Raw genomic sequence first — 14,705 nt, 5'->3', positions numbered from 1 at the left:
AAGCAGAGTACTATATTATGCGCAGCCCCATTATGTTATATCTTTTACAAATAAAAAAGACCTCAATAATTTTGAATATATTGCTAATTAATTAAGGGTTAGTGTCCAAATACATGTAATATCTCTTTTCTTTCTTTCTTTCTTTCTTTTTAAAGAAAAAGCTCAATAATATTGCTAATTAATTACAGAGTTAGTGTCCAAATAGCTTACATGTATGTACTGTTCTTTTATAACAATTTATTCGATCAAACCAATTTATATTATATATATTTGAGTTGTCCCGTAGTATCATCATCATTCATCATTCTCACTAACAACCACTAGCTAGGCATTTATTCATTCACACTTTTAATTTTTTTTTTCACACTTAAACCCCCCAATAAGATAATTAATATTATAACATACAAATAATAAATAATTTTCTCAATTAATTTATATACATATATGGCTATATAATGTACAGGCACTAAACATATGAAATCAATCAATACAAAACAGTTCCACTACTCTCAGAGAAAGAAAGCATATATAGAGAAATCAAATGACGACAGCGAAAAGGATGATCAAATTGGGGTCAGAAGGGCTGGAGGTATCAGCTCAGGGATTGGGCTGCATGGGCATGTCGGCCTACTACGGCCCACCGAAGCCGGAATCTGACATGATCGCTCTTCTCCACCACGCCATCAACTCTGGTATTACCTTTCTAGATACCTCCGACATTTACGGACCATTCACCAATGAGATCCTTCTCGGCAAGGTTTGTTTTTATATATATACTATATAATATACAGTCTTTTTCATTTTTATTATCTATTAATATTGTATTATTAGCTTTTTATTAATATTATTTTTTTTTTTTATAAAAAAAAAATAAAATGGAAAACAGGCGCTTAAGGGAGGAATGAGAGAAAAGGTTCAAGTGGCTACTAAATTTGGGATCAAATACGATGAGGGTGGGGAGAATTTTGAGGTGAAAGGTGACCCAACGTATGTAAGAGCTGCTTGCGAGGCCAGCCTGAAGAGACTTCAAGTGGATTATATTGATCTCTATTACCAGCATCGGATTGATACACGTGTCCCCATCGAAGTCACGGTAATTTTTTTTTTATTATTTATTTACGCGTTTATGCACTCCTATAACTATTTAAAGTAGTCTAAGTAGTTCTATAAGAGCACTTCTAATAAAGTCTCACAAAAAAAAAAAAGGTATATTACTATATTTTAGCACACCTAAAAACAAATTATAGGTATTAGAAAAAGTGTGTTAAATTTGACACATGCTAAAAGAGTTTTGTTAAATTTAGCACAAGATATAGCATTGTGCTAAATTTAGCTTATAATAAATGTTACTTTTTTATTTACTATAATGTGACTAATTATTGTGATTCATTAGCTTTTACTAAATTTTATTTACTTTATTTACCATATATATTACCATTATTTATAAATAATAAAAGAATAAAAAATAATAAATTTTGTATATTCTCAAAAAAAAATATGAAATGGGCATCAATATAATCAATTGTTTTTTTTTCTTATTTTACATCTTGTGCATTGAAGCACAATTATAAATAATGGGCTAAATATAATACAAACTCATTTTTTGTACTAAATTTAACACAAATTTTAAATCTCCCATTAGAGATTGTCTAAGTCACGGTAATTAGTAGCTTCTTTTTTCCTCTAATAACTTCTACTAATACTAGTTAACCAGTTAATATTATCCTCTCTTTGGTAAATTAGAGCATTGCTAGGAGTCTCCCGCCACTATTATTAGGTGTCATCTTATAATTAGTAATTTTTTATATAGTTTATTAAAGTAAAATAAGTAGAACTTTATATTAAAGTAGTAGGTATTATAAGTGCCCAATATTATAATTCTCAATTAAATTGTATTAATAATCATATTTCTATTAGTATAACCCTCTAACAATACTTATAACAAATTCTTAACAAAAAATAACTCATAATTAATTGATCAAATAAGCAGCATATAAATCTCTTAATATTTTTCCCATATGGTCACAAAAACTCTTTGTATAGGTATAGTATTATAATGAAAAATGAATTATTTTTCTTACTCTCTAATGTTTAAACATCAAGAAATGCAAAGGGACACTTTAAAGTGTTAACAATGAATAGTATATTGTTCTTGGTTGAATAGATAGATGTATATAGTTTTTTATATTATTTATCAAATGATACAAATAGATTGGAGAGCTGAAGAAACTAGTTGAAGAAGGTAAAATAAAGTACATTGGATTATCGGAGGCATCCGCTTCAACCATAAGAAGAGCTCATGCTGTTCATCCAATTACAGCTGTTCAGTTGGAATGGTCTTTGTGGACCAGAGATACTGAGGAAGATATTATTCCTACTTGCAGGTGAATAGAATTACACTTAATATTATTATTTTTTTTATTGTGAAATTTACGGCCAAAGTATATTTACCTTGTAATTTTTATATATCTTATGTTTTTATTTAGGGAACTAGGTACTGGTATTGTGGCATACAGTCCACTTGGAAGAGGATTCATGTCAGCTGGCCCCAAGATTGTGGAAACTCTTTCCGATGATGACTTTCGGAAGGTACGCGCGTATACGTAATAAAATGTGTACAAATTCCTGGCCATATATATATTACTATACAGTGAAATTATTTGTTTATATGTATATATATATATAAATATATATAAAGATATAATATTGTTATTACAGAATCTACCAAGGTTTCAACCTGAAAACATGGAACACAATCAAAAGATATACGAGCAAGTGAAGGAGATCGCAGCAAGAAAAGGATGCAGCCCATCACAGCTAGCATTGGCATGGGTTCACCACCAGGGAAACGACGTCGCTCCCATCCCGGGAACAACCAAGATTGAGAACTTTGACCAGAATGTTGGTGCCCTGTCTGTGAAACTCACACCAGAAGAAATGGTCGAGCTTGAGTCTTTGGCTGCTGGAGGTGCAGTTAAAGGTGATAGATATGATCAGTCCTTAACTACTTGGAGGGACTCTGAAACTCCACCACTTTCTTCATGGCCGTCATCCGAGTGAACATGTAATCCTGATCATCCAATCATTGCCATCTCTGAGAAGACGACATCTTCTGTGTGTGTTTTTGTTAATAAAATAAGAAAATATTTTCAGTCAAAACGGGTGGCAGATGTCTTAGTTTTCATTGTGTGATTTATATATGCGTGTTTCAGTTCTTCTGCTATACCTATTTCCTTTATTTGCTTCAAGTTTGAATATGTTGTCGTATGTTTGAATTTAATTAGCATATAACAGCAAGAAAATGAAGGTTTGATCAGTACTCTAGCTATACGGGAGCATATAAGTATTGCTATGTCTCTGTGGTTGAGGACTTTGAAAGTGACCTTACAATGTCTCTCGATGAGAAACATAAACTTCCGACTTCTCTGTGTTAAAACTGAGATACATACCACTACTCACAACAAGAAATTAATGAGACTTTTCTACCACATTTTTATGATGCTGACAAAAGCTATGATTATGCTGCAAAACTAATTTTATTTTTATCAGCACATTTTTGCACTCGCAAATCTGTATTGGTATTGGAATTTTTGCCAGCACAAAACGCAAATCGTCGGTAAAAATAACTTTTCCGAGGGCCTAAATGCTCTAGTAAAAGTTAGACTTTTGCCATCAAAAATATATGTTAGGGAAAGTCTTACTTTTACCAGAACATTAACGCGCTAGGAAAAGTCTTAACTTTTTCCAGCAAAAATGTGCACTGAAAAAATTCTTATTTTTACCAGTGCATTAACACACTGGGAAAAATCACAATGAGCCTAAATACGAAGCCTTAATAGTCGGCCTCAAGCTGGCACATGAAGTACGAGCTAACCACATGGACATATTCAACAATTCTCAACTGGTTGTGAATCATGTCCTAAGTGAATACACATTTGATGTCCAATAATAATACTCTAAGTTTACATACCATATATATCAAAAGTTTTACAGCTTATAACACTGTATTTAAAATGAAATACAATAGGTCAAACTTATCATTATATATTTTTGGGAATCAGAATAAAGTAATAGAGAAATGTAACTGAATAAATGAATAATCAAAATCAATATTTGTAATATGTTGTTTACTAAAACTACTCAGAAATAGAATGATAGTGATTTATCTTGTTTATTTTATCGAAAAAAGTAATTGAAATGCTTAAATTTATTAAATTACCCTTTTGAGTTAAACTATAATTAATATATATTTTTTTTTGGATAATTAACCATTTTATTGAAAACAAAACAAATGGATTACACCATTTTAGTAGCCACAAAGGGGGCTACATCCCTTAAACAACCCACAGTCTTTGCCTTGGCACATCTGGCCCAAATCGCAAGTGCATCCGCACAAAAGTTTAAACAACGAGAAATAGGAGTTAAACTGACCACATTAAAACTTTTACACAGAGCTAAGCAAGCATCAGAAACAGGGTAAGAGCCCTAGGCGAAAGGCAGGTAACCCGATCTGAAAGCCTGCACTGCCACTAAGGAATTCGGTTGAATATGAAGAATAGAAATACCTCTATCCTTAGCATTGCGAAGAGCAAGCAGGATAGCCTGCAGCTCACCTTCTAGTACACCCGAGACCTTGATAAAATTCGTGACAACCCAAGCACTCTCCAAACTCTCCCCCACAATTTCCAACACCGCTAAACCAACATCAAACATAACCACAAAAGCATCCGTTCGAAGGCAGCAGACATCCCCCAAAGGGACCTCCATAGAGCTGCAGAGAGGCACCGAAATCATCTCACAATTATCCAAATCAGACATCACAATCACCATTTCAGTGTATCTCGCGGCTATATCCTTGTCGATCAAAGCAATGTTGTAGCAAATTCCTTCAAAAACCACCCTGTTTCTCCATTTCCAGATAGTCTCACACAAACAGACGACAAACAACTTCAACTCATTCTCTTTAATTTTCGACCACCAAGACCCAAAATCCCTTGTAGAGTTCCAATTCATGCACTCAATTCAAATTCCCCACTTACTCTTGAACCACAGACCCCTGGTGAGATTGCACTGGCAGGATAAATGTTCAACTGCCATGTTGCAAAAAACACACTGTCATTTTTCCTGCTCAATAAAACCCAGCCTTGCCTTAAAAGGTAGACACTGAGACCAAATTTTTCACAACAGGAGCTTTAAGCGAGGATGCATCTTAAACCTCTACAGGTCTTTCCACAATTGATCTGGATGTCTGAATTTGTGGCATTGGCTCACCCAGTACGCACTCTTGACCGAGAACATACCCGACTTTGAAGCTTTCCAAAATAGAACATCTTCTTCACCATTTTATGGTTTGATGCTAAGGATAGAAGAGGCAATATCCCCATCAAAATAGGCCCTGATAACGTCCACATTCCAATCTTTAGTTCCTTTCACAAATAAATCTGAAACCTTCAAAAATGCTTGCGTTCTATTATAGCTGAAGCTATCCTTAATCTCTTCCAAAGATCTTCCCGGTATCCATGGCCTATCCCATAAATTCAAACTTCCACTCCCAATCAGAAAACCAGCACCCTCTTGGCATATGGCACGAGCCTCAAGCATGCCTTGCTAGCCCCGAGAATCACCCCCATGTCTACCAATACTCCAAGCATCAGAATTGTAACAATACTTGGAAATCATAATGCGCATCCACACCTTATCTTCGCCCTTAAGAATCATCCAAGACAATTTCGCAAGCAAGGCCAAGTTGATCATAACATGAAACTTTCTAAATCCCAATCCTCCACACCTCTTCGGTTGGCATATTTCAGTCCAGCTTTTCAGGGCACAATAACGATATCTCTCCTTCCTCCATGCCCACCAAAAGAGCAACGAATCTGTCAAGCTCATCACATATCGATTTTGGCACTTTAGCGGTCGACATAAAGTAATTTGGAATACTCTGCAAAACTATAATATGTTAAACTATAATATATGGTAGTTATTTTATAAGACATATTTTAAAGATAAAATTATTATTATAAATTTACTTTACAAAAATAATTAAAAAAAAGTAATAAAATTCATTACCTTTAATGGTATTTCTTAGAAAATTTGTGAGAGAAGTTTTTCTATTTTTTTTCTTCCTTATTTAATTAAATTCTTTTTTTTTTATTATTTAATAAATCTATAACTTATATAAAAGTGTCAATGTTTTTAGGCTTTTTTATATTGAATTACACATATATCCTTTTAGAATATATATTACTTCACAATACAAATAAATTACATGCAAATGATAATATTTTGGGTTTTTTTTTTTTTTTCTTATTACACATATACTCTTTTAAATTAGTATAGCTTGTAAATATATTCTTATCTTAACATTTTTTCTCTATCATTTTGAAAAATAAATATATAGTAAATTTACAAAGCATTATTTAGTATAACCAATGATTCAAATCAAATGGAGATTAAAAACAAAATAAACTTCACCTAAAAAAGCAAACAAAATAAACTTTTAAATAATTAAAAATGAATTTGTAATTTTAATATTAAAAAAATATTATGATAACTAACATTAATTTTTTTTTTAATTTTTAAGAAAAAATAATATAGATTTTTTAAAGGAAAATAACATAGAAAATTTAAACACACAAAATTATAAAATTTTTAACTTATGTAAGAGAAAAAAAATTAACTAAGTTGAAAGGGAAATTATTTGCCCATAAAAAATAAATATATATACATTATATTTTCAAAAAAAAAAAAATATTAACTTAATTAATTAAGTCTTGTGAAAAATATTCCAATAAAATTAATAAAATATCAAAGAGTAAATTTAATTAATATAATATATAATTTAAATAAAGAAATGTAAAAAATTGGACTCCCTCACCACACCACTGTTTGATTCCTTATTTGTAAACATGTGAAGAGTAAAACTTGACAAAAGAAACCGACTTTTCTTCCCCAATTGAAGTAAGAGAACCTTCTCTTGTTGTAGAAGACACGTAAGTGACCAAAAAAACTGACTTTTGAGATGAATAAAACGTAAGAGGTGACACAAACATGACTACAGATATGGAATGGTTGACTTTTGACTTTAGATCATCCTCCAATTCAAAAGTACTGCAGATTCATCTTTGTCTTCTTCGTTCACAGTCTATAAAAAAGAAGCCCACCCCAACATTCAGTCACTTACTACTCTAACTCTGTTAACTGTTTACAACCTCTTTCTGTATTTGAAACAAAAATGGCAACAGTAGTGAGAAGGACTAAGCTGGGTTCACAAGGTCTGCAAGTCTCGGCTCAGGGCCTGGGATGCATGGGCATGTCGGCCTTCTACGGTCCACCCAAGCCCGACACGGACATGATCGCTCTCATCCACCACGCCATTCATTCTGGCGTAACTTTCCTCGACACATCTGACGTCTATGGCCCATTCACTAACGAAATCCTTCTCGGAAAGGTTGCTTCTCTTCTTTTCCACACTTATTTCGTATTATGTTTTATTCTTTCCGCTGTTTTTGTCTGGGACTTTGGGACTGATCAACTTTTGAATTTTCAATTGAAATTAAATTATGGGTAATTAGGCGCTTCAAGGGGTGAGGGAGAAAGTTGAGCTAGCAACCAAGTTTGGAATACGCTTTGCCGACGGCAAGCAGGAGATTCGAGGTGATCCGGCGTATGTTAGAGCCTCCTGCGAGGCCAGCCTGAAGCGGCTCCAAGTTGATTGTGTGGATCTCTATTACCAGCATCGGATCGACACTAGTTTGCCCATTGAAGTCACGGTCTGTTTCATCTTTCTTTCTTTCTTTTTCTTTTTTCCATGGTTTTCCAAAAATTGATTGAAAGTATTAGTCAAAATAGATTTAATGAGTCAAGTAATAGATTTTCATAAAGTGGTATTAAGGTAGTTGTAATAGATTGAACCTCATTAACTCCATCAGTGACCGATTTTAAAGCTTTTGTTTCTCTTTGACAAACGAAACTTAAACTAATTATATTTTTTGATTATGCAATTGGAAAAAGTGAAACATCAAGACATATTTGGTTTCATTGACTAAAATACAATAACACATTGCTGACGAGGGAATTATTCTCCTTAATTGGCCAGCAGCTCTCCTTCTCTGTTCGTTGAATAATTTAATTATTGGGAATTGGCAATGGTAGATTGATTGGGAATTACAACTGTCATGGAATATAATGGTTGTCCATTTTACTTACAATGTTTTTACAACAGTCAAAATAGCAAATCAAATGTTCAAAACATACATAACTGCTGTTAACTCTGTACTTTTGTTTGCTTATTTTGATTTTAGTTCTTTTGTGCAAAGCCCTCTGTTTTAAATTTCTGATTTTATCTCTTGTGAAAAGATTGGGGAGCTGAAGAAACTAGTTGAAGAGGGCAAAATAAAGTACATTGGTCTATCAGAGGCTTCAGCTTCAACAATCAGAAGGGCACATGCTGTTCATCCAATAACAGCTGTGCAGCTTGAATGGTCCTTGTGGTCTAGAGATGTTGAGGAAGATATTATTCCTACATGCAGGTAACACTTACTGGAAATGACAAGTATTTCTTTTATGGTTAGTAATTCAACACAATCTAATATGCTCTTTTCTGTATGTATCAGGGAATTGGGCATTGGAATTGTTGCATACAGCCCTCTTGGACGCGGTTTCCTTTCAGCTGGACAGAACTTTGTAGAAAATTTGCATGAAAGTGACTTTCGTAAGGTTTGTTGATTGCCCACACAGAACTGTATAGCTCAAGCATGAATCATGTGTGCATTCTTGTAGTTTCTGAAACCTACATATTGTTTAATACCTAACAAAATGCATCTGTTGGAACATGCCTGAGAAAATATTGTGGTAGATATTCTTATTTTTGCTTTCCAAGATTGCAATCTTATCTACTATCATTTTTCATAGCACGTGCTTATCTTTTATCTTTTTTCTTTTTTAGTATCTTCCAAGGTTTCAAGGTGAAAATCTTCAGCATAACAAGACTATATTCGAGAAAGTCAATGAAATGGCAGCCAGAAAGGAGTGCACTCCTGCGCAGTTAGCATTGGCCTGGGTTCATCACCAAGGAGATGATGTAGTTCCCATCCCTGGCACTACCAAGATTGAAAATTTGAACCAAAATATTGGAGCCTTATCAGTGAAACTGACAGCGGAGGAAATGGCTGAGCTTGAATCTTATGCTTCGGCAGACTTGGTAAAGGGTGACAGGTACGGGTTTTCTGCAGGAACTTGGAAGGAGTCTGAGACTCCACCCCTATCTTCATGGAAAAGCGAGTGAGAACATGTCTTTCTCCATCTCATATTGTTTTCGCCTACTAAGTCAGTGACATTTGTGAACATGTCTAGAGTATATTTACAGAATAATTGGTTTTCTGCCAAGCGGGTATCAAGCTTTTGTCTTACCTATTTGTAAAGTTTTTGAATGTTCATGTTTTTAGAGAATAAAGTGGCCTTATGAGATTTTGTATTACCAGATGTAATATTAAAAGTTTAATTTGTGATAATTTTGTCAGGTTTTTTGAGAGGAAACTCCTTTGAGGCCTTAAGAGTGAGAGTTTTGGATGGCTTTTGGAACTGTTTTTGCTAATGTTTCTAGTCTTTTTCTGTCTAAAGAAAGGTTAGTTAGTGTTGTAATCTGATGGTAACACGCACAAATTCAAAGCATGCAAAATCTTGCATGAGCAACACAATCATCTTCAGTATTGAAACAAACAAGATCAATGTTGGAACAATATATCGCACATAAAGAACAAAACAAGAAAGACGGATAAAACAACGAAAATAAATGTTCAAACAAGTACAGAATAGCACCAGGTTTATACTGGTTCAACCAATATCAAGTTGGTCTACTGCAGTTTCTTCTCAAGAGGTTTCACCATAATGAAGAATTTGCTACAACCTATAATCGTAGAAAATTCAATCTAAACACAAAAACTTAGGGAATCAATCTCAAGCAAGAATCGAGATTCATTTTACACTGGAGTTCTTGATCAAACACTCCAACCTCACAATTTTCTTCTCACTTCCATTACAATTTTCTCATTGTGTTTCCCTATGTTTCTCTCTTAATATCAGTCTTCTGTTATAATCCACAACTGATGTCTGAGACAAGTGTATAGCCCAAAACTCTTAAACCAAACGTCAATCATACCCTTACTAGTTACTAGCTGCAACAGGAAACAGATAATTGTAGCAAGTTAGTTATGTTAGTCGTATGAGAGTTGCATAACCGCATTCCACCTTAGCTCTCATAAAACTAACAGGAATCACTTAGGAGGATAGCCACAAAATCATCCAACTCCAATACTCGTAAGTTTCAAGTAATGTTGAAACTTATTCTTAGTTAGCACCTTAGTTCCTGCTTGAGCAGGATTTTCCTGACTGTGGACCTTTTCTAATTTTGTTTTAATCCAAAAGAGACATCACATCCATGTGCTTAGCCCATTTATGGTAAACAAGACATTAGCACAGATATATAGATAATTGGTTATCAGAAAGTATCACAACTTTCTCTTCGATCATTTGAATTTCTTCGAGAATCCCTTTTAGTTTAAGCCATGCTCCCTCTTTGAAATCTTCAGTAGTGGGCATAAATTCTCCTACAGTAGTAGATAAAGCCACATTTGATTGTTGTATTTAACAACAACCATTTGGAAGAAAACAGAAAGAGGTTATAAACTTTCTAGTGTCTCTATTTGAAGCATAATCAAGAGTCATCTTTTTCTTTGTTTTTTTGAACACCAAACCATAATTAGATGTTTGGAACAGTAAGAGTAAATGCTATTATGTCAGCTTCAATGTATCTTAATTGTTTGTTGCTTGATCTCTCATCATATTCTTTGCAAGTTTATAATCAACCAACTCTGATTGTTCTACTGTGTCTCTTTTTGTAACATTTGTTCTGCCTGTCTCAACATCGTGGTCCTCGTATTTTGTTCAACTTTGAATTTCCTCAGTTCCACCTTAAACTTAGTAGCATCATTATCACTTCTCTGTTTACCTAAAACATTAATACATAACCTATTTTTTTTTTTTAAGAAAATTGGAAAATCAAGTTCATTGAAAGTAACATCTCTACTAATTATTATCTTATTAGTTTTAAGATAAAGCAGTCTATAACCTTTTATACCATCAACATAGCCTAGAAAGGCACACTTGACCTTTTGCCAATTTTGTCAATAGCATGATGAGCAATACATCCGAAAGTGTTAAATATGAATTAGAGATGGTTTCTTACAAACCTATTAATTTCCCTCGGGTGTAAAAAGGTCATTAACACGACTTGAGCTTCTACTAATGAGGTAACAAGTTTAACAAAGTTCTATTCATTCTTTCAATAACTCTTTTTTTCTGTGAAATATTAGTATTTTTTTGTTCCTTTGAATGCCAAAATCTATACAGAATATTTGTCAAACTCACTTTTAACAAATTAAAGACCGTAGTCACTTCTAATACTTTTAATTTTCATAATTGTTTTATTCTTAACTAAAATTATCCACATTCCAAAACTTATCAAGACACTCACTCTTTTGTTTAAGCAAATAGCTAGACCAAAACTTTTCTGCTATAATCATCTTCTATAGATTAAAAAAAGGCTAATTAAGATTTTTTTTCTCCCCGAACTTTGACATATACCAAATCATGCCCCCTGAATTTTTTTGGTCGTTAAAAATTCTCCTTGAACTATTGAGATTGTTAGATTTAAGAACTTTTGTCTAATTTTAGTAAAAAAATCTAACATGGATGAAAGTTCAGGGGCATGATTTAGTGCATATCAAAGTTTGAGAGACATGATTTGGTAGATATCAAAGTCTGAGGAGCATGGTTTAGTACATAAACAATCACTGAAACATTAAAATTGAAGAAATTAGAAAGAAGTCCTTAAATCTAACAATCTCAATAGTTCAGGGGAATTTTTAATGACAAAAAAAGTTTAGGGGACATGATTTGGTACATGTCAAAATTCGAGGGAAAAAAATTCCTAATTAGCCTGAAAAAAAATACAAATTACCTCCTTCAGTTGGTGTCCTATATGCTCCCCACGAATTTGAATGGATGTATTCAAGAGGCCTTTTAGCTATATAATATTACTAGTAATAAATTTAATGTGTTCTTTTCCTTGCAGAGACACCTAGCCAAATGTTAACTTTACATGTGATTAATTAGGGATCATATGATGTTTGGATAGCTCTTCTTATCCCTTGCTCACTTATATTGCCAATTCTAGTGCATGAAATCTTTAACCTACTTTGTTGACTATTGCTGACAAAAAGCTGAAAGAATTGTCTCAGGTACAAACAATTTTTCTTATTTGTTTAAAGATTACTAAAAAACCTATAGTAATTTACTTATCCCAATAATTAACTTGTATTCATGATAACCCTCATCAACAAAATTTCCTATAGAAATTACATTTCTTATGCATATGTCTGACATTATTTAGAAGCTTTACCATTCCATTTGATACTTCAATAACTATAGACCCTAGACAATTAACATTTGATAGCTTCGCTTTTTATAATACAAACTAAATATACGTTAATTTTCATTGATCGACAAGCCAAAACTCATAAAAAATAGATATATACTATAACTTCGTTTTTTTTTTCTTAATAAAAAATCTGAAGCTAAATACATCAAGTCTGTAATTTGTTAGATTAATTAGAGTTAGGAGTTAGTTAGTTGCAAGAGTATGAGCTGTCATTGTTGTTAGTTAGAGTTAGTTGTGATTGTAACTAACCTCAGCTTATATAAAATGCTATACTCGTGTACTGTTCAATGATGATAATGAGATTTTGTCTTTGATTTATTCCTCTACTCTTTCTTTATGTTTTTCCTCTAATGGATTCCAAACTGATATGGTATCAGAGCCTCCATTAAAGTGTGCTCTTTCGTTGCTATCATTCTCTATCTGCTGCTTATCTGTTCTTCCATGGCGCACGAGGAAGAGTGCAAATTCGAAGCTCTCGTGAAGATGGTGATTCGAAGCAGTTCTCTATTCTCGGTGAGAACTCAAGATCGACGAATGCTAATGATCTATCGAATTCTTATTTTCTTTCCAATGGTAACAATCCATGAGTTGTTTTAGTTCCAAAGATTCTCATAGGAAGTGAGAGTTGAGAAAGCAGAAAGAAAAGAGATTTCTCAAAAGTGAAAATATAATTGAATTGATTCAAAGAGTTCAATACAAAGATGAGCTTTTATATACAAAAGTTACAGACCAACAGCACCGAAAAATAAGGACAAAAGGACTAACTAATCCTTAACTAGTTAACCAACTAATGACCTATTTTAACAGACATTTAACTGTCATGTAACAGACTCCTCAACACCCCCCCCCCCTAAGCTCGAAGGAGAGTACTCGAGAGAGAGCTTGTGACAAAGGAAGTTAAATTTCGGCAGACTAATGGCTTTGTGAGAAGATCAGCTGGTTGTTCTTTTGTTGGAATGTAGGAGACAGTAACTTTGTTTTGAGCCACCAGATCACGAACATAATGGACATCCACTTCAATGTGCTTTGTCCGAGAGTGAAAAACAGGATTGGAAGTTAGTTGCTGGGCACTTTGATTGTCACACCAGATTACTGGAGTGACAGGAATGGTGATGCTGAGTTCTTGTAGAACTGAGGAAATCCAAACTACCTCAGCAGCAGTGGAAGACAGCGATCGATACTCGGACTCAGTGCTGAAACGTGCAACAGCGGTTTGTTTCTTGGAGCCCCAAGTGATCAAGTTTGAGCCAAGCATTACACAATAACCAGTTGTGGATTTTCTATCATCAAGATTGCAAGCCCAATCGGTATTGGAGTACCCCTATAATGTGAGAATGTGTGCTGGTTGGAAGACTAAACCAAGGTTTATTGTGCCTTTGTTGTACCGTAGAACACGTTTGCAAGCAATCCAATGTGCATTGGTTGGTTTTTGCATAAACTGACTCAACTTATTAATGGCGTAGCTGAGATCAGGCCTTGTCAAAGTTAGATATTGCAGGGAACCGATTGTACTTCGATAAAGCGTGGGATCATTAAATGGCTCACTGTCCATGGTGTACAATTTGTGACCTGGTGTCATGGGAGTGGTGCAAGTTTTTGCATCTTCCATGTTGGTTTTTTTGAGAATTTCTTTAGCATAATGAGCTTGGTTGAGATATAGAGCAGAATTGTGTCTTATTGCTTGAAAACCCAGAAAAAAGATGACTGAACCCATGGCTTTTAAAGCGAATTGTGAGTTGAGAAAAGAGATTAGTTGCTGAATGGCAGCAGAGTCTTCCCCAATTATCAGCATATCATCAACATAGATGAGTACAAGCAAGAGCTTTCCATTATGGTTGGAGAAAAACAGAGAGTTATCGGACACAGAATTCTTGAATTCCCATGAGAGAAGAGCAGCCTTGTGCTTGTCATACCAAGCCCGTGGGGCTTGCTTTAGCCCATACAAGGCTTTTTGTAATTTGCAAACATGTGTAGGGTATAAGGTGTCTTCAAAACCTTTGGGTTGCTGCATGTAGATTGTCTCATTGAGATCCCCATTCAAAAAAGCATTGTTTATATCAACCTGTTGTATGTCCCAGTTATATGTGACAACCATTGTGAACATGATTCGAAGAGTAGAGGGTTTAGCCAAAGGACTAAAGGTGTCAAAGTAATCTACTCCAGGTGTTTGTTGGAACCCCTTTGTAACAAGGCGAGCTTTCAATCT

The 14,705-nt window shown here is 34.0% G+C and overlaps 2 protein-coding genes across 2 annotated transcripts; both read left to right on the top strand.

Annotated features, from left to right (window-relative positions):
* The first annotated feature begins 298 nt into the window (after positions 1–298).
* LOC115722638 (probable aldo-keto reductase 2) lies at positions 299–3,316 on the top strand. The gene is made up of 5 exons (XM_030651898.2): positions 299–757; positions 887–1,093; positions 2,212–2,384; positions 2,487–2,589; positions 2,719–3,316. The coding sequence occupies exons 1-5, from the start codon at positions 542–544 to the stop codon at positions 3,058–3,060; spliced, it is 1,041 nt and encodes a 346-aa protein (XP_030507758.2). The 5' UTR covers positions 299–541; the 3' UTR covers positions 3,061–3,316.
* Positions 3,317–6,933: 3,617 nt separating this feature from the next.
* LOC115722639 (probable aldo-keto reductase 2) lies at positions 6,934–9,512 on the top strand. Its single transcript, XM_030651899.2, has 5 exons — positions 6,934–7,450; positions 7,575–7,772; positions 8,359–8,531; positions 8,616–8,718; positions 8,948–9,512. Exons 1-5 carry the CDS (start codon positions 7,235–7,237, stop codon positions 9,284–9,286), a joined length of 1,029 nt encoding a protein of 342 aa, XP_030507759.2. The 5' UTR covers positions 6,934–7,234; the 3' UTR covers positions 9,287–9,512.
* The last annotated feature ends 5,193 nt before the right edge of the window (positions 9,513–14,705 follow it).

The sequence above is a fragment of the Cannabis sativa genome, chromosome 9 (genome assembly GCF_029168945.1).
Source record: "Cannabis sativa cultivar Pink pepper isolate KNU-18-1 chromosome 9, ASM2916894v1, whole genome shotgun sequence".
NCBI lineage: Eukaryota > Viridiplantae > Streptophyta > Magnoliopsida > Rosales > Cannabaceae > Cannabis > Cannabis sativa.
The sequence above is the reverse complement of the archived record's forward strand: the minus strand, read 5'-3'. Positions and strand labels throughout refer to the sequence as shown.